The 19,912-nt window shown below is 38.9% G+C and overlaps 1 protein-coding gene across 3 annotated transcripts in view; it reads right to left on the bottom strand.

The window, feature by feature from the left end:
* ZZEF1 (zinc finger ZZ-type and EF-hand domain containing 1) overlaps positions 1–19,912 on the bottom strand; it is a 60,660-nt gene that overhangs the window by 35,186 nt on the left and 5,562 nt on the right. For all 3 annotated transcript variants that reach the window (XM_080411277.1, XM_080411278.1, XM_080411279.1), the window contains exons 3-23: positions 18,874–19,068; positions 17,824–17,995; positions 16,043–16,242; positions 14,745–14,955; positions 13,188–13,304; positions 12,780–12,958; positions 11,714–11,812; positions 10,489–10,580; positions 9,415–9,563; positions 8,768–8,879; positions 7,372–7,587; positions 6,383–6,483; positions 5,873–6,042; positions 4,967–5,100; positions 4,590–4,660; positions 4,030–4,144; positions 3,268–3,427; positions 2,197–2,318; positions 2,000–2,110; positions 1,192–1,358; positions 515–596 (exon numbers count right to left, since the gene is read on the bottom strand). In XM_080411277.1, coding sequence (XP_080267403.1) covers positions 515–596; positions 1,192–1,358; positions 2,000–2,110; positions 2,197–2,318; positions 3,268–3,427; positions 4,030–4,144; positions 4,590–4,660; positions 4,967–5,100; positions 5,873–6,042; positions 6,383–6,483; positions 7,372–7,587; positions 8,768–8,879; positions 9,415–9,563; positions 10,489–10,580; positions 11,714–11,812; positions 12,780–12,958; positions 13,188–13,304; positions 14,745–14,955; positions 16,043–16,242; positions 17,824–17,995; positions 18,874–19,068 — 2,975 coding nt within the window. The remainder of the gene's footprint in view (positions 1–514; positions 597–1,191; positions 1,359–1,999; positions 2,111–2,196; positions 2,319–3,267; positions 3,428–4,029; positions 4,145–4,589; positions 4,661–4,966; positions 5,101–5,872; positions 6,043–6,382; positions 6,484–7,371; positions 7,588–8,767; positions 8,880–9,414; positions 9,564–10,488; positions 10,581–11,713; positions 11,813–12,779; positions 12,959–13,187; positions 13,305–14,744; positions 14,956–16,042; positions 16,243–17,823; positions 17,996–18,873; positions 19,069–19,912) is intronic.

Raw genomic sequence — 19,912 nt, 5'->3', positions numbered from 1 at the left:
CACCATCTGAATGGGAAACCCACAACACCAAGTAGGTGAAATTTCTATTCAGTAGCTTAGTGAGCTATTTTAGAGATGATTGAGCTTTAGTAGTCAGAGCCATAAAGCATCCCATTTGAGCAGGTGTCATGGAAGAAAGAGCATAGCCACAGAAAGAATTGCACTTTCTCATGATGCAAAAAATTGCAAGGACAGGGTGTCAGCCAGTAAGTTTTACCCATGTAGTTACTGGCAGTTAAACATGATTATTACTTTTTGGTTTTGACTGACTGTTCCCTTAATAACAGCAACAAAAACAGCAACAAAGAGGGATTCTTTACTCATTCACTCCTTTTATTTGTACCACTGCAGACTTTCTTCCTTGCCTCCTGCCCCCCACCTTTGAGAGGGAATAAACACACACACGCACGCATGAAAGCACACATCCTTTTAGACAATAGGTTTTCCACAAGAATCTTAAGAATTTCCTAAGATTGCATATATCACTTGGTTCAGAACTTCAAAAGGTGCTCACCTTAGGCCACTTCTCAGTGCCAACCTTTGTATCGTAACGAGTTTTTGCACCTCTGGCATCAGTAAACTCGAGGTAATCATACCTGTGAAAATTGCAATTCATTACTTCCAAATTTGCTTTTTTAGTTTTGAGGGAAAATGTTTGCTTTTGGATTTTCACAAGCGCTACATCTCAGTGTACCCTGTTACATCTTTCTGAAACACACCTGCATTGCTGCATGTGACCGCTAAGGAATTTATTTCACGTTTCAATGCAATAGTCCCAGCAAACACAGACCTGCTTTCCTGCAGAGCTTTCAACCCTTGAAAATTGGTAATGGGTGCTAATTTTAACATCTGGCATATGCCTTAACTAAGCAGTAGCCTGATACATTATCAGGAGAAACCAAGCCAATAGTTTTGCCTAAACAGGGCAAGACAAATACCACAAGCACAAACTGTGCTGGTCACAGCAATATTACAAAACAAGTCAAGGCCAAAGGAAGCAAAATTCATATGAACAGAAGGCTTTCAGCACCAGAAGTCATTCAAAATACACACTGTGTATTACACAGGACAATGCAGAAATTGAAATGGCATGCTTGAAGTGCAAAAAAAAAATATTCCTTGCACATTGAAACATGAATTTCCCCTCTGCAAACAGATATTGGAATCCAACACAGCATAAGATTAAATTACCTCCTTTCAGTTTCACATTTTTCATCAAATTCCACCTCAAAGTAAGTTGCCCCATGACACAGGAAGACTGAGACCTCATGGCAATTATTTTCATAGTTATGAGGCGATTCCATTGTCCATGTTCGCAATACTACAGGCTGTTCTTGCTGCCAGCTTTCCATTTCCATCTGTAGAACAAAAATGTATTTTTGAGATACAAATGCATAGCTTTTTTTAAAAAAAATTACCACACTACATTTTTGTGTCTATACTTTAAAGTTGCCAGATGTACATACAAAGTGCCATGTAAAAGGCTACAGCATTGATTGACACCCTCAATGAACATGGTAAAGAAGCGCTTCTAAAGCAAGATTCACCTAGTCTACTAGGGGAGGAGACAGCCTCACCCCGGAAGAGCCTACAAGTCTCTGACAATAACAAATAAAAGAGTCTAGATGACTAATGCAGATTTAAAACATCTACACTACAGACAGAGACTTTATTTGCATCGCCACAAGCAATGAAGCTAAAAATGTTGAGCACATAATATTTTCAATTTTTATTTTTTTTTTCATCCTCAGAATCCCTCCTTCCTATCTACCTTCTAGGCTTCTCACTCCAGTTGCTCTTTCTGGTCACTTTGCTCATCTTCCATATCAGTACAGATATATTTCTAGTTCACTCAACATTTTGTTACTCATCCCGTGCTTTTAGAAGCTTTCCAGCTCCTTTCAAATGCTCACGAATGGAATCACCTCAGTTTTCTACATCTTTCTTGGAATTTTGCTTTTGTTTCACTGTACTTAATAGCGCCTGTATCTTTAGTTACCTTATGAGGCTCACTACAAAGTCTTTTCAGTGGTTCTATCAAAGTGCTAAATCCCTGTAGCAGAGTACAGTACGGAATGTCTAAAGTGCAAAAGTCCAACAAGAAGATGACCTAGGAGAAAACACAGGTCTCATGAAAATGCACGTAACCACAGCCATGCCACCCGGGAATAGTACAAAATCCCAATGTTCACGTACCAGCTGACGAGTTGCCATAGCAAAGACAGAGTTACTTATTTTTTCTACTATTGTTTTGCCACTATATTGAGATAAAAGTGACTGCAAAATCGTTCTGATATTTGACAGGAACTGGCCCACATCTAAAGAGAAAAAAAAAACACCTTAATATCCACCTTAAGGATTTGATACCACAACCTGCTTTATCAAACACATCAGTGCATGGAAATGCGGACGAGACAGACAGCAGGAAAGGCATCTGCTGCCTCAAGGTGGTGACACTCACGAGCGAAAACAGTTCAGAGAAGTTTTCTGTCATATTTCTATTGTAGACACAAGTCATACTTAACAATTCTACAAAAAAGATGAGCAATGAGTAATTTAATCAAATCCTCCAAGTTTGTTTCAACCACCTCAGTGTATCCAGGAGCCTCCCTCTACAACTAAGAAATCAGCTTAAGTAACTAGATTTTAGCTATAGCCTTACTCCATTTTTAAATGTAAGATAAGAACACAATAAGCTTATTTATACACAAATTACATAAATATGAAGTAATCTTACATAAAATTATACCTCCATTAAGTACTTGGCCTAATCAACTACTCAGTACTGAGCTGCTGCGTAAAAACCAAACAAAACACCAAATAAAAAAACCAAACCACTGCAGCAAAACACCCTTAGAAGTGCCCAGCCTCTTAAGTTCCTTTTGCTATCACAAACTTCTAAGAAAATACGTTAATCACCACACAGGACCTTATAAAAATACGGGACATTTAAAGAAACCAAGATGTTCAAATGAAAGTCTGTAACTGGTTTTTGTTTGGCTGTTAGTTTTTTCAGTATTTGACCCCCAAACCTGACTGAAACGTTTTCTGAAGATTCTCCCAATGTAAAATTATCAGTACAGTTAAAATTCTAAATTGCCCAGTATGCCTACAAATTCCTTCCTAGAGGGATTAGAAATGTTGTGACAGCTCTGAGTATGCCTCAGGCAACCACCAGTGAACCCTTATTATACTGCAATTTGCAAATCCCATTTTAACGTCCTGTATTACATCACACATAATTCTGTATTCGATCCCAGCACTTACAGTTTTTAAGTATTTCTACTGCGAGATCCTTGGCTGAATTATCACTTCCCTTAAGTTGCAGGTAGCACCACGAAAGGAGGCTACCTTGAACAGACCAGAATAGGGAAGACAAGACTGTGCCACTCTCTTGCTGTGCAACATCCAGCATCATCATTTCACACTGAAAAATAAAGAATGTAACAAAAGGATATCCTCCGTTGCTGCAGAACGACACGAAACACATACCCAGTAAACTGTGATGGACATTATATCATCCCACTCACCCCAGAAAAAAGATTAAATGCAACTGACAAGTAGCATGTAACACCATGAAGCAACTGATGGATTTTGTTTTGCTAAATTGAAATTTTAAGTAGGAATAGCTACAACATATGAGTCACTGTGTTCTCAGCAAATTTTTTCTCCATATGTAAATGGCCCTCCTCCATTTACACCTCCCTTAGTGGCATGACCAATTCTAACCTCTCAATGTGGGATTACTTCTGTTTCCTAGCATTGATAGGGTACCATAAATTCTTTTCAACGCTACGGCAAAATATTTCATCTTCTACGTTACTTACTCCACTATAATGAAATACTAATGCTTAAAGGAAAATACTTCAATTGGCTGCAAAACCTAATCCTGCAGACTTGAATAGCCCTGAACAGTTTTATCCAGATGGACAGGAAAGCTAGTTCTTTAGCATGTACCTCAGGCCTGCAGCTTGTGTTTGAATGCATACAGAAATCCTGGCAAAGCAGGAAGAGTGCAAAGACAATTACCTCTCTTGCTGCCACTAGCAGAAGGGTATCCATGACTGACAGCACTTCACTTATGTCAAAATCCGCAGAAACTCCTTTCTCTGGTAATAATAGGAGTCCACCTGGATCCTGATCACTACAAAACAAAGATCTTCTCACTAACCAAGAAGTACCACAGTTCCAAAGCACAAATTTATTTATCCCTGTGATAAATCTGTAGAGATCCTACTGTATAATTACTAGGAAAATCAAAAGTTTGTGTTTTGATGACTCTAGACCAATTAAATCAATACCAGCCATCACCACGGACAAACAATCACTTTAAAAACCTGGCAAACAGCCTAGAAGAAACCTAAGAGCAATACGCTCTGATTTCAGCACCAACCTTGGACAATGTTTTATACAGCTACTCAGTTAATAAACATATTAAGTAGCAGTGTTCTCCTTCCTAAAGCAAAGTCAGTTGATTACTTTGGAGAATTATTTGCCAGGGGAATAACATTTCTAAAAAGGAATAAATATAAACTTATTAACAGATGGGGGGTATCAAGACAATTATTGACAATTTCAGGACCCCTTACCTGAAGTGGGTACACAAGGATCTGAAGGCAAGATGTACTGATTGCTTATGTTCTTGCTCTGTGATGTTTTTCTAGAAAAGGAAAAAGATTTATTTTTATGATATGTTCTGTTTCCTTCCTCTGTGAGAAAGAATTCTAATTTCTGCGTTCTACTATTCATTTTTGGTAAGAAAGGCAGGGTTAGCTCCTCTTTCTTTGGATAAGCTGCAGAGAGAGAGAGAGAGAAAGGGAAGGGTAAAAAGAGGCAAAGAAAAAAAAAGGTTTTTACTTTAATAGGACAAAGTATACATTAGTTGACAACAAGAACTCAGATTTGTCCTCTTTTGGGCATAAAGAAAGCAGGTACTAAACAATCAATTTCTCATTTAAGAGTTTACCATCATGGTGAAGAGCTGGTGTCGCCTGGTCTGTCTATCTGGGAAAAAGATTGCTGCTCCACTGAGTAAGGTGTTCTTAACTTCCTCTTTTAGCATTTTCATTGGCATGAAGTTACTGTCCCCCATATCCACTACTGCTCATACAAAAAGGAAACAAAATTACAGGTTCAAATTAATACTCCATCCAGCATGTTAAGAGGCATAACCGAATTAAACATGTTATTTTACACAACTTCAAGCCCTTGCAATCCCATTACACACAGAGAAAATGAGGGGAAACTTTCTGACTTCTAGCAAGAAAGATTTTCCTAAGGATATATTTATTCCCCGAGTAAAGTAATTCTAGGAACATTAAGACTTGACAACTATCAAAGCTCATAAGGTTCTCGAGATGTGACAGGTTCTATATAAACTGTTTTATCTCTAGCTCGTTTTTCAAGAGCGTGTTAGTTCATAAACAAAAAAATTACACTTGAGTAAGAAAGGTGTCATCCTACTTCCAATGAATCTAATGTGTAATTTCCATCCTCCACCGGCTCCAGAATCTTCCCTGTGCTTCTATAAACCTTACAGGCTCCTTTCAAGATCATTTATATTTATATGAAATAAACGAACTCCAGTAACATTATAGTTAAAGGAACACATTCTCTGCTAGTTCAAGCAGGTGCCATGTTTGAAAGAAGTTTTCTATTGCAGCTGCTTCCAGACCATACGTTGTCAGAAATCTATAAAACCATTTCATAGGGTTAAAAAGGAAGTTTCACTGTGATAGACTAATGAGCATACACTGACCTGAAGCAGCAGCAAAGGAACACTTGGCCTCTAGGAATAAATATCTTTTCCCAAATTGTAACTGTTTCAATACACTTGTAAGCCAGAACAGACAAAACAGTTAATGTAAATTACCTTCACACAAATGTCTATAAAGCTCTTCTGCAGCTTCTGTGTGACCAGATGTTTTGCTCTGAGAATTTTCTTGAGGTTTAGCAGTTTTACCGTCTCCAGCAAGTACAGAGAAGCAGCTCTGGAGAAGCTGCAGTAGCAGTGTTTGAGCAAAGATACATTCTTCCCTCGGGCTGCAAGATAGCATAAAACAAACAGAAGCAGTAACTAGAACAGAAGCTCTTTTGCACCAAATAGATAATGTTATGAAAGTCACCATCTCAGATGGATAAAAAACACTGAGTAGAGAACAGATAGCCAAAAAAAACCCTGTAGCTACCGGCTAAATTAATCTGCATCTCAAGCTTCTACATAACATCAGAGTTAAAAACCCATATGGCAGCAACAGGAAAATGTTATTTATGTAAATGATGTCGTTTAGGAAGAAGAAACTGCTGCAGCTAAACTAAGCATACTTTATTTATACATACACACACAGAGATTAGTTCTTCACCGCACAGTGAAGTGACTTACTTTTGGTGAAGTTTATTGTAAAAATTCCAGAACAGCTGCAAATCAAGGCCTGTGAAATCTAAAAATGACTTGTATTTTAATCCACTCTCCTTCTGTTGGACCTTAAAAAGGCAAAGAAAACGCAAGATTGGAAAATTAAGTCTATACAGAACACATTTATAAAAAGTAAATCCCTGAGCACTGGGCCTAAAGGAGCCTGGTTTCCTATAAATTTGCAGCTAACATGAATTCCAGTGTAAGGTCTTTCATGCATATTCCAGTGTCTAAATGTGACTGTTCATGCTGAAACCTTCCCCTTCACAGAGCTACTAAAAAGGACTCACTGTCCTCTTTCTAGACTGTCTAGTCCCCCATCCCTGTCCTCCACCTCCACCCACAACCTCTGCCTCTTCATCTAATTTGACTGAAAATAATAACCAAAACGAGACTGCCCATAGCTCAGAACTGAAGTCGAAAAGGCAGATGCATGCACTGCAAGAACAAAACATGATTTTGACCTGTATCCCCAGAAGCCGGGTACATTATGCTGAGACACATCAGCACATACCAGCAACATCTCTTAGTTGTACACATCTCACCCTAGGTATTTGCAGAATTATTTCAGATAAAAAGAGAACGTTTTAATCTGTGCAACCTTCCTAGCTCTTTCTCTATGCATTTTTCCAGATGCTTGCTTCAGAAATAGCTACACTATCTAATAGACAGTAGAGCATCCTCCTGTCGCATCTATTTCACCCAGCATTGTAACATGATGCTGAAAAATGGTTCTTACCTCTCTTCTGGACCAAATAGTCCTAGTCAACTTCACTAAACATACACAGAATGCTATTTTTCAGATATTTTTTTTTCCCCTCAAAGCACAGTCTTAATGGTTGCTAGTACCGATTCCCAAGACTTCTCTTTATCCATTCACAACTACCATTAGCATAGCGTTATTACTTTTAGCATGGGAAATAACATGCTTAAAAAGAACTAAGTAGTAAGAATACCAGGTCCTGTGCCAGCTGCTGGACAAAATGAAGCGTCTTCAGGAGAAGAGTTGTGCCACAAACTGTATCGTCATCAGTTCTCCTGCACTGCAAGCAGTTCATGCTCCTATTGGGCTCATCTCGCATTGGCCGAAGGTACCCAAGAACATGCAGGCCTTGAACCCCGAGCCGTTCTGCTGTGTCTTGTCTTGTGCACAAGAACTTTATCATCAAGTACTAGAAAGGCAGAAACACAGCACAAGATTGGGTTTTAAAAACTAGTACTAATCTGGCTTTTAAAAGACGTGAACACACATATGCGAGGAGACTGCAGGTAGGGCTGGGAGGTCAAGCCTTATTCCCTGGAAATCACCTCCAGAAGTTTAAAATACTGAGCCCGAGATTGAGGCTAAGCTTGAACTCTCCTCCCTTGCAAAAAAGTCACAGGGATGGTTCTGTGACCTCTACAAACATCTGCAAAGTTAGTTAAGTCATTATCAGTTCCATTCGTTCTACATACTCTGTTCCTTGGCTCTATAGCTACAGCTTTTTCGCAGGTAAAATAATTATTAGCCACATTAAAAAGCAAGCAGAGGATCAATATGTAGTATTTAAAACATTCTTTTATGCAATCTATCCACAGTAAGGTACAGAATGCAAACCTGAAGGGAACAGCAAGTTCTGCCATCCAAATGTACTCAGTAACTCTGCACGCTCGTTAAGTCTCAGGGACTAAGGGTTACACAGACACCAGCAGAGTGGCTTAGCAAGCAGTCACAGTTTTAGAAAAATATCCAGTTGACTTGTAACTGTACCACCACTTCTGCTGATTTCCGCAGTATGAAAAAGGACTGAGGAACTGCACAACAGCCGATTCCAGAATCAAGAGAAATGCAGGATGCAAAAAGCAAAGTTTTCTATTTAGGCACTCCCTGTCAAACCCCATATTCTGCCACTCTTGAAACAGAAAAGCCCCATATTCCTTAAGGAAATCAACCTAACTGATGGAACTGCTTAGCAATTGTCCCTTAAAACAAAGGTTGAAGAAACTGGCGGTAGTTGTCTAGATCTTAGAATAAAGGAACAATCATGTCTTCGTTTTTAGAAATATTTCCTCATGATGAAACTAGCAGTCTGTGCGTTATCACGTAATTTTGCATTAAATTTGATCCTGAAGCACCATTTAACTACAGCTCTCTGTGTGTACATAAAGAAAGAATAAAACCTAAAGGACAGAAGCTGAATCATTCATTTAACTAGAAGCCCATTGATTTTTACCTCTACCCAGAAGAATTCTCCTTGCACAAAAGAGTTAGACTCATTTCAACTGGCATTACAACAAAGCACAGAGATCAACTTTATTTTATGGGGTTTTTTTGCTCACTGTGACTGCACCAACGGATTTTCAGTTTCTTACTTGGGAGATTCTGCATTGCTGCATTTTGACATCAACTTCATCCCATTCTTCCTCCACTTCAAACCAGCCAATAGGGTCATCATCTCCCAGATCTTCATGCGAAGAACTGCTTCTACATATCAAAGTACACCACAAACTTTGTGAAGAAGAAGTTTAAGCAAACTGCAAGGCTGTTGATATTCTACCAAAATATTTTTAGCATGTTACAGCTACAAAGTTCGGATGAGAGACAACAGAAACTTTCACATACCCGAACTATCACATGCAAAGTAAGAAAATCCTTTTAGTCACTGTCCCTAACTTCCCTTCACTCCCAAAAAACAGTTCTGAGAAAGTAATAAAAGCTAACTAACCTATGATCTTCCCATAAAATGTTTCTGTTTACCAGTGATCTGCACCTCAAGCAGAAAGTTTGTTTTGTTATATCCCTTATTAAACAGGTTTTTAAATCAAGAGGTTGAAAACTAGCCATGATGTATTTCCTCAAACACATCAAGTTGAGGCTCATTAAAATTAAACAAGTAATGATTAAATGACACCTAATTTTTAAGTCATTTGGAACAATTCTCAATAGTTCAAGTGGCATTGCAAAAAGACCTAATTAACATTTATCTTCCAGGTATTCGTTACAAAATGTCCGCCTATACCTGTTTTTTAAAAATTTTTTGAATTCCCGCAGCTTCCATTTGTCATAGCTTTCAAATCTTTTGAAGTGTTCCTCTGCATGGAACTTTTCCGAAGCACTATTATAAGCAAACACCAGCCCACACTGGGCCCCAATGGCACCTCTTCGGACCTAAGAGTAGAGATTCAGTTGCAATATTATGAAAAAATTGACAATAAAAATGTATTGCTTTTATATTTTATATTTCCCATAACAAAAAAGTTATGGAAAGGAACTAAATACTGACCGTACTTTTGTAACCCACTGAACCAGGATCGTGTGAATGGTTAATATTTGTTGCATTTATCACCCTGCTAGCACTCCAACATTAACCAGAGTTCCATATATTAATTCTCATTTTAATTTTGTATGCTTTGTTTCAACACAAACAAAACTAAAATTATGTATCCTGGTATCACTACACTGCAAAACAGCTTAGCTACCTCTCCAGCTTGTTAGAATTTACTTGCCAGAAATCCATCCACCTTTAAGTCTCTTTGACATTGAAATATGCATCCTTGTTCCAGGAATCAGAAATCTCACTGAAGTTTTGCCCTGGCCATGAGAGTTAATCACTTTTAAAAGTTAATCACTTTTAAAAGATCTTGCTTTTTAAACCAGATAAAAATCACACCAAATGTGCAAAGTACACTGGTGTCTCTAAAAATGAATTTGAAAGACCTACATTTAATCTAACTTACTTGCTATCTTGAAACCTGCTATATACAGTTGGAAAATTATTTATAAGGTCTTACCTGTAAATCCATACTCTTCAGAGAGAAGCCATACACATAAGAGTCACTGGCTTGAGTATATCGCAAGATACAGACAACAGCAATGTAAAATAAGCGTCTTTACCACATGCCTATGGCACCTTAAACAATTGACCTCCCTTTCCTTAAGTTCCCTGTGACTTATACCAAAGCAAACCCCTAAAATAACACTATTTCATGATGAATTGAAAATTCCAGTTCATACAAAAAAATATTCTAATTCAACTCTACCACCAGGGAAAAAAGCAAGCCTTCTACTTCAAAAGGATACAGGAACCACATACCTTTATCCTTATCTGTGTCACTTGAAATGAAGATTCAGTTCCAGTAGAAAGAATGATACTTGCCCTGGTTTTCCCAGTTTCAGTAAGAAAACCTAAAGCAGCAGAGGGAATAGATGAGGTTGGAAGGAGTGCTAGTGCAAGCTGTTTGAAAGAGAATATGAAGATTGTGGACTAAAGGGGGGAAAACAAAACCACAATGCTTTTCTAGTGAAATGCTCCTTAGTAAATGCTTCCAAATAAAAAAAGAGACAAGTAAGACGACTGTATTATGTCAGTACGTGCTCCCACAAGAGCATACACGATCTCTCCAGACCATGTCTCTCCTAGGACTGCAATACCTGCAGCAGTTTCAAGAGTGTTTCCCCATTAAAGGTTATAAGTAACTCCCAAAAGTTACTTGGGCTTGTAGCTGTATTCACTGATACAACTCACCTTTCCCCAAACTGTGATCCACAAAACAGCGTAAGACAATCCACAAAATTGTTTTTTTTTAAAAAAAAAAAACAACAACCAAACAAACACAAAGCAAACAGACAGGTAAAATGAGCATTTAGAATGTGCCTGATTTTCTGTCACAATAGCTTTCATTTACCAGTAGCACTGCACAAGACAATACACAATTTAAAAAAAAAAAAGATTAGGCAGCATTTCACTTAAAAAGGAGGTCAAGAAAAACAAAACTCTTTGTTTAGATTTTATCTAGTACATAAAAGCATTGCATTAACAAAGACAGGCTTTAAAGAAGAATTAATAGTTACGTAAAGTCAGCGAAAATTTCAATGATTTCTACCATATCTCTCCATCAATATTTGGGAAACAAGCAGTGAATTATTCAGGAGGTCAAGCCACAAAATGTGCTCTAGTATAATTTTCTTTGTGACAGCTCATTGTTGACTTCCACATAAAATATCAATAATTCTCCCCAAAATCCAATCTTTTTGTTTTGTTTTAACAATAAGCTGGCTCCTGAGAAATCCACCTTGTTGTAAAACAGAATTTCCACATTGTTCTGTTTTTTTGGGTTTGGTTTCGTTTATATTTTTGGGGGTGGGGAGGTGTTTGTTGTTTTGCCCTTTTTTTTTTTTCATTTTTACTTACAGATCTTCCATATCATAAAACTATCGAGTAGCACCAAGTATATTTAACTATAAGTGGAACAGCACCAGAGCCTTATTAACAGCCTTTGTGTAGTTGAATATTCTGGATTTTAAGTCCAGGCTCTTACCATCCCCAGTCCATGGCTCTACAAGGAGGTTTTCAGGCCCTGATTTATCTTCTTTTCCCTTTACATCACATGCTTGCAGAGTTAGTCGCAAAGGTTTTCCTAAGTAAGAAAATGCAAGGGTTTATCAAGTTCAGAAAAAACACTGGGGAAAATGCTTTCTGAAGTTCTTCATAGAAAAAATGAATGGAAAAAATTACAATACTGAGATTTTTATCATTGTCAGACACACACACAAAAAAAGTGTGAAGAAGCTGGAGTGTACAAGATACATTGACCTAAAAAAAGTTTTAGATATGGGCAGAAGGACAATGAAAATCATGACAACTAATGTTCCTTCAACTGTGTGCAGACTTAGGAATTCACAATATGTGAAATATCACTCTTGTCTTGCAAAAAAGGCAGTGGCTACTCCGGGAAAAACTAAACAATTTTCAAACCTATTGAAAGTAAATACTGATAATTATAAAAAAAAAGCAAAGGAAGATTTTTTTGCTGAGAGAGTAACGATAATCTCAGAAGCTGACATCTGAGAAAACACAATTTATCAAAGAAGTACAGTCATTACAGCAAAAGTTGACCACCTTTTGCGAGACCATGCACAGCTCTACACTTAATGACATATTCAGATTAGTTTATAAAAGTGAAAATAAAAGCACTGTAAATAGACGCTAATGACATTATGTTTAGAACACTCCTTCAGTTTATGCATGTCTGCAAGAGAGATCCCTGACTGAGGCTAAACATACAAAAAAGTGTGTTATTGGAAGAATGAAAACACTTGATGCCATTTGCTTTCTACACAACACAAACACTATCACCACCTTGATACAGCCACTATCTACAAAGTTCAGGTTTTCTCCCTCAAGAGAATGCTACCTGGTTCAATTCTTAGATCAAAGAAAGCTGATCTAATCAGTAACTTTTAAGACAGTTCAGCTTCTTGGTTAACAGCTGATAATTTAGAAGTCTTGTACAGTTTTAACCCCTCAAAGAGTAACAATTACAACTCAAAGCTGCATATTGTTTTAAGTACATACAGTAAAGGCTCCAACAATTATTCATTTACCATATTTATAAAGAAGGTTCTGTCTGACTGTTGCCATGGAAGCGATAAGCGATGAAGCCTTGTACGGAGTGTCCAGATGATCAGTGATTGTACAAAGGGAACTTATCACTTTAGCGACACTCCCCCTGGCTAAGGCAAAGGCCAGGAGCGTAAGTTCAACCTCTGGAGTAGTACAACAACTGGGGAGGGAAAAAAAAACAACAGAATGAAAAGAAACTCCAAAGACATTCTGTTTTTAAACAAAAATAACGTTCACATGGAAAAAATCTAGAGGTGCCTGTTTCTTAATGTCTTTGAATTTTTCAAGATATTAAAAAAAGAGCAGGCGAGTAAAAATGAGATACATTTGCTATAAAAATTCCTCAAAGCCATCTTCCACTCCATCAAAATACATCAACACAAACTCACCTTGTTATTCTTATAAGGAAGCTATCTACTTCTTCCAAAACATTTGGAGATAAGAAGCTTGAAAAATCTGTAGACCCTGGCGTTAGAGATAGAGGTGGCATGTGTTGCAGTGCTTTCCTAGTAGAAAGGAGGGAATGTAACATCAGACACCAGAGAGAATCGGAGAAAACAGCCTTTTAAAATTAATTAGACATTTGAATCACCATGGTTTTTTGCAAACAGGTCTCTATAAATAGTTTCTGAGGGCAGAAGATTTATACACGCAGAGAATCTCTTCCAAAGGTAAAACCAGTATTGCATTCTGGGCAGGGCAAGTTCAACGACTGCCAGGTAATCTTGAATGTAGCCTCATATCTCAGATTTAATGAGACAAATAAATCAAAGGGGTTTGAATTAAATCCGTGACAGCATTAGAAATAGCTTAGTGCCCAAGTACTGCTTTACTTTAAATAGTTTTAGAATTGAGCAAGAGCCTGTTAATAAAGGGAAAAATCCTTTTAAATTCTTTCAGAACAATTACAGGAACTAAGAGAAACTGGTTAGCTCAGATCAGAATTTTTGTTTGATTTCCGAAGGTAACGCAAGAACCCCTGAAAACAGGAATTCCTAAGCAGTTTCAAAGTCATTCTATGCAACACTGAAGTTTGGGGGTTGCTTTATAATTCCAAACACTGAATTTGTACTTCCTGAAAGCATATTTTTCGGTCAAGATTTTGCCATTATAACTTACTTAGCTTTATTAGCTCAGTATTTACATTGTATTTCTAAAAAAATATCTCAGGTGTGGCAAATCTGAAGCCCTTCAGTTTTAGTAAAGCTTGCAGACATAAGCATGTATAAAGTTATCTAAACTTTAAAGAAGATTCATAGATGACACAAATTAAAAGATAGGCTTAATGGACTTTAGCCTACAGTACTCATTAACCTGGCGATAGCCATGCTCTTAAGCATGGTGGCATCACACTAAGCTCTATAAAAGTTGATGTGGGTGTGTAATGGTTTTATTAGGATTCCAATCCTTCAAGTCATTGAGCAGAAGCATTTGGCAGTCAAACAAGGAAACAATAACGCAGAAAGTGGCCAACCACCACGAGCAAACATCTGCACAGAGATCCTGCATATTCCTGACTATATCCCTGCATAAGGCATGGCATGGCATTACAGAAGCAAACATTTGCTAAAAATTAAGCTCAATTTAGTTCCAGTGGTACCTGGAAGGTGTCCAATATTTATAATCAAAAAAATTAACAATAAAATTTAATTAATTTTAGGCTTTTCAGAATTATTACAAGTCAGAGGATAGGTAAAAAACCCTATCTGTCAGTGTTCCGTCATGACTTAACAACTAGATTAGACACAACAGGTAGGAGAATTTGACTTGTTCTAGTGTGTGCAAATGGATAAAAGAGAAATATCACAATAGCTGAAATTATGTTCAAACACCGTGATTAAGGGAGTGGAAGCCAGTTACATAAAGTAGATTAGTTTACTAAAGCTGGAAGTATTTTTAAAAATAATTTTTTAAAAAGTCACAAACCATATAAGTTTGGTACTTACTGAGTATTTTGTAAAATAGTGTGAACGAATGCTGGATTTGTTTCCATGGAAGCTGTTACCAGAGAGGTCAGCAAAGACCAGTACCAGATAGCCGAAGCATCGCACACAGAGACGCCCACCTTCTTAACCCTTTGATAACCAAAGGCCCTGAGTCCATGGATTCTTGTGTCACATCCATCACTAAGGCAACGCTTGATGTTTATCTGTACATCTGTCAAAACACAAAACAATTTTTTTTTTCAATTTCTTCTGCTGGATTAGATCTAGAAGAATCCAGATATTCAAAGCAATAATTGCTGCAAAGCCTCCTAGAAAAATAGCAGCAGATATGTAACAGTACTCCCACATACAGACAACTATGCATATGTGTTCCTTCACCGTGCATATGATTTGGAAGATTTAGCCTTTGAATGGCCTATGAGATCCTTTACATACTGTATGGCTAGAAATTAGGGGAAAAGTAGTAAAAAGACCCTTAAAGTGGAAAATAGATTATAGATTATCCAGTACCGTTCCACCTACATACATAGGAAGTGTCTTGAGAATGGCAGCGGAGAAGATAGAGAAAAAGAACAAAGCCTAAAAATAAAGTTTTGAGTTAGATAAAAATTTTCATGTTAAGTTCTTGACCATTTTGCATAGATAACGTTGTCCTAGTTACTTCTGAGGAACAACATCCTTGCTGCCCACTTCTGGGGCAGTAAGAGTTCATCTTAGTGAAAAGCACCTATTTGGAAGGAAGGGACAAAATTTCCAAAGCTGCAGAAGCCATCTTAGGAAGAAGCAGCTTTCCTCTGTTTGATTCCAATGTAGCACCCACAGATCTACCAGCCTTAAAAATAACACTACTTAAAAACCCTTAGCATAAAACCTGCTTTTACAAAAAGCATCTGACCAGCTTCAGAGCTTTGCTACTGAAGAAAAAAAAAAAAATACTTGCTCAGAAGCAGATTTTTTTGCCAGATGCCATCATCCAACATACGCTTTCACTGTGCAAGCAAAGATATTTTAAAATTGCCCAGTGTCTTCAAACTGAGAGGCTAAAACTGCACATTTAGTCATTCTGGCTCTTCAACCCTTAGCCCAAGTTCCAGACAGATGCCATGAGAAAGACTCAGAAAATATCTTACAGGCTAGAAATTAAACTACAGTTAAAACAATTTCTCCAACCCAAGGACGAGGTCAAAAGTTTCTGTTCTAATAACTGACATTTCAACACATCGATCTATGATCTACCCAACCTTTCACCTTCAAAAAAGCACCAGAACAATATACCAATGGTATCTTTATTGACTCACACATCTGACTAATGTTAGCGTTTTCCAACAGTGTTACGTAGCCAGTGATATTGCTTGGAATGTGAACATCTCGGACCTCCTGAAGACTGCTGGCATTCCTTCCCACTGCCACTGTAACTTGCTGTGGCATGTAACTCTGGTCATTAGCTGCCACTGCAATGGACAGATGTCTCAAAACAACATCTGGCTTCATCTTTAAACTGCAAAGCAAAGAGAACATAAGTCAAGTATTTCATTTTAGCTAAGCTTCACTCTGTATCCACTTCTATAGACACAAATAAATCCGCTGGCCACTAACTAGAGCTTCACAGGCACTACCAGCCCCATATCACGGTGGACAAGTTAGAAAACTTGTAATTGACTTAAATGACAGTCACCTCTGATAATGAGACTGTAGAATTCGGTTGTTCAGCTTTTCAACTAAGAATTCATTCCCCGGGAATAAAAATGTAGTGTCAATAATGACCAACATAAGACTTTAAAAAAAAATAAAAAATTAAAGTATACACACTTAGATCTACTACCGAAAAAACACATTTCATGGAGTTTCACATAACTTTCTAGACAGTGGCAAAGCACCTCAAGCAATAACTACTGCATCTGTAATGCAGTTTGGAAAGCTTAGCTACAAAGCAAAGGTACGTGCCAGCGTGGAAGATGTATGCATTTTACTGGTGAATACTTTTACTTGGTGGTCAGGCCTTTAAAATTTATGCAGAAATCAACTATATTCATCTGTCGGTCATTAATTGCACAATTTTTTTTCAGTTACCTGTAATGGGTTGGCGTGACAAGGTTTTGGTAGCCAGGGGGCTACATGGGTGGCTTCTGTGAGGAGCTCATGCCCAACAGAGCCGATGCCAGCCGGCTCCTACGGACCTGCCGCCGGCCGAGGCCGAGCCCAGCAGCGATGGCGGCAGCGCCTCGGGGAAACGGATTTAAGAAGGGGTGAAAAAACCTGTGCAACTGCAGCCAGAGAGGAGCGAGATGGGAGAGCAGCAGCCCCGCAGCCCCCAGGCCAGAGCCGGAGGGGCTCCAGACCCCGGAGCAGACATTCCCCCCAGCCCATGGGCAGCCCCCGGCCAGGCAGGCTGTGCCCCCGGCCCATGGAGCCCACGGGGGAGCAGACCCCCCCGCAGCCCGGGGAGGGCCCCACGCCAGGGCAGGGGGTGCTCCATGGGCAGCGGCGCTGAGGCAGCCCCTGGCAGGGCCCGTGGCACATGGGGAGAGGAGCCCGGGCTGGGGACCCCGTGGGGACGCCCTGGGGCCAGCTGGGCCTGGGAGGCTGCACCCATGGGAGGGAGCCACGCTGGAGCAGAGGAAGAGTGCGAGGAGGAAGGAGCAGAAGAGACAGCATGTGATGAACTGACTGTAACCCCCATTCCCATTCCCCGTCCCTCTGTGCTGCTGGTGGGGAGCAGGTAGAGACATCAGGAGTGAAATTGAGCCCAGGAAGAAGGGAGGGGTGGGGAGAAGGTGTTTTTAAGATTTGGGCTTATTTCTCAGCTTCCTACTCTGATTTGAATGGTAATAAATTAAACTAATTTCCCCAAGTCAAGTCTGTTTTGCCCGTGAGGGTAATTGCCGAGCAATCTCCCCATCCTTATCTTGACCCACTTTCGTTGTATTTTCTCTCCCCTGCCTGGCTGAAGAGACCAACAGAGCGGCTTGGGTGGTCACCCGGCCTCCGGCCAGGGCCAAACCACCACAATACCCCGCTGGCTGTAGACTTAAAGGGCTAACACCCCCAAAACTCAGCTGTACATTGCCACATCACTCACCGGATCCAATGCGAGCGAGCACTCCCATCTGACTGCCAGAAAGATGTAGTTTCGCCATTTGTCATCTTGTCAATATCAGCAGAATTGGATGAGGTTTCTATGTGAGTATAGCACTTTGTGACAGACTTCAGCTTGTCCGACTCCTGATCACCATTCAAGTCACTGGGGTATTCTGCAAAGAAACCCCTCATCAGCACTCTTCCTTTGCTTGTTTTGAATATTGTTATACCTTTATAATAACTATCTCATATAGAATAACTTGTTGGCACAGAACACAGTTCCTGGAGAACTGTTTCTGACAGAAACTAGAAGACAGCAAAGTTGCATTTCATCTGAAATGAAATCATCTCAACCTGCCACTTGCAGTATTAAAGTACCTACTTTGCCTGGAGTTCAATAGCCTTTATCTCCTCAGTGTTTTATCATTATTATGCCAAAATACAAGTAGACGAGAGGAAAAAGTAATACAATGGAGAAAACGTCAATTCAGCTGTTCCAGAGAAGGGACAAAGCATATTGTCTCCCCAGGCAACTTGATCTATTTCAATAGAAGTGCAGATAACTGAAAATATCAAGTCAAGCTGTGAGGAAAAGGAGTCATCCCTCTAGGGAGACCACCAGGCCAGTCCCATCTGAAATACAGTAAAAGATTCACTACCTCTACCCCTAATCAGCAAATTCTTTTTTAATACTGAACAGTCAACTTCAGAAAACATTCACCTTCGCATGGGAACTAAAGTTCTAGCAACTAGTAGAGATATTGACTGAATAAAGGCTATAGCAAGTTAGTACTCATCATTCTGAAACAGGTCAGGAGAAAGGTGAAAGACATCCCAGTGTGTTACTCTGATTGCTAGGTAGTTAGGAAAACAATTTATGTGCCTCAAAAAACAACACAAAACCCACAGAAGCATGTAGATCAACTTCATAAAAAGCCATGCCTGTTAAAGATTAAACAGTAAAGAAAGCTTTTTCTTTTATCTGTAATCGCTTCTTCAAGCTATGGTTACATTACCATCTTGGAAAAAAAAAAAGAAAGATATTACATACCTTTCTCTTTTAGGAGAAGCCGATCTAAAGAATCCTTCAATACAGAAGACCGCATAGTACAGATATTGTTGAAGTACTCCAACACTGGGTAAGGGATGGCAGTACTAGAAATCCGATTCCGGTGCAAAAATCTCAGTATCATTGAAGCATGAAGACCGAGACGCTCTTTCGATTCAGAAAATATATCAATAAAACCTAGAAAGAGACATTATTTCCATCTTTGTTGCAACACCTGACTTGACCGAGTCATCATTTGTCCCCTCTGCAACGTATGACTAGATAAATCCCAGTTAAGCACAGGAACCTACATGAGAACTACATTCCACCATACAAAGTAGCTCAAACTTTGCAACCTTTGCATCAGGACTGTGAAAGGTGCAGGCAAGTATTTTTGCCAGTAACCAGAAATGCCTGAAGGGGTTCAAAACAATTTACAATTAAAAAAAAATAAAAATCTTATTTCTTGTGCTTATTTTGCTGTCCCAGAAGTTCAAAGTGAAACAGTTGCTTCTTGGCTAATGAGCTGATGTACTCGCATCACTCATGCTGAGCTACACTAAGCATTTGGCATTATGGATTATTCCCAAAGAGATGCCTAATGCTTTCCATGAACTTCATAAGAAATTTCAGCTCCTTGACAGCGGTACTCTGAATCACAGTGCATTTAGATGCATAGAACAGTACTCCGTAAGTACTCTCCTCTGACTTATCTCTAGCCAATTCTAGCACTTCTCATTTAATCCTCTGAGGCAAATCCCCTTTAGCCACTTAGCATCAAAAGCTTGGAAGGAAACTCAGTAACCGATACTTATCCCAGAAATCAAATTCTGGAAACTGACACTTTCCAAACAGTATGCTATAAAACATGAATTATGTTTTAGCAGGATTTCAAATGCTAAATAACAATATAATAAAAAAGAATATGACTCTTCACCTGAAATAGACTCAATGAACGATTTATTCCTCCAGTTACTGAGTACAAGATCGCATTAGCTAGGCACTCAGCAAAATTTTGCAAGGAACTGTTTTCTGACCATAA

Source organism: Falco punctatus, assembly GCF_963210335.1.
Source record: "Falco punctatus genome assembly, chromosome: 1".
In the NCBI taxonomy this organism is placed as follows: Eukaryota; Metazoa; Chordata; class Aves; order Falconiformes; family Falconidae; genus Falco; species Falco punctatus.
Note: the sequence above shows the minus strand (reverse complement) of the source record. Positions and strands in the feature narration are given on the sequence as shown.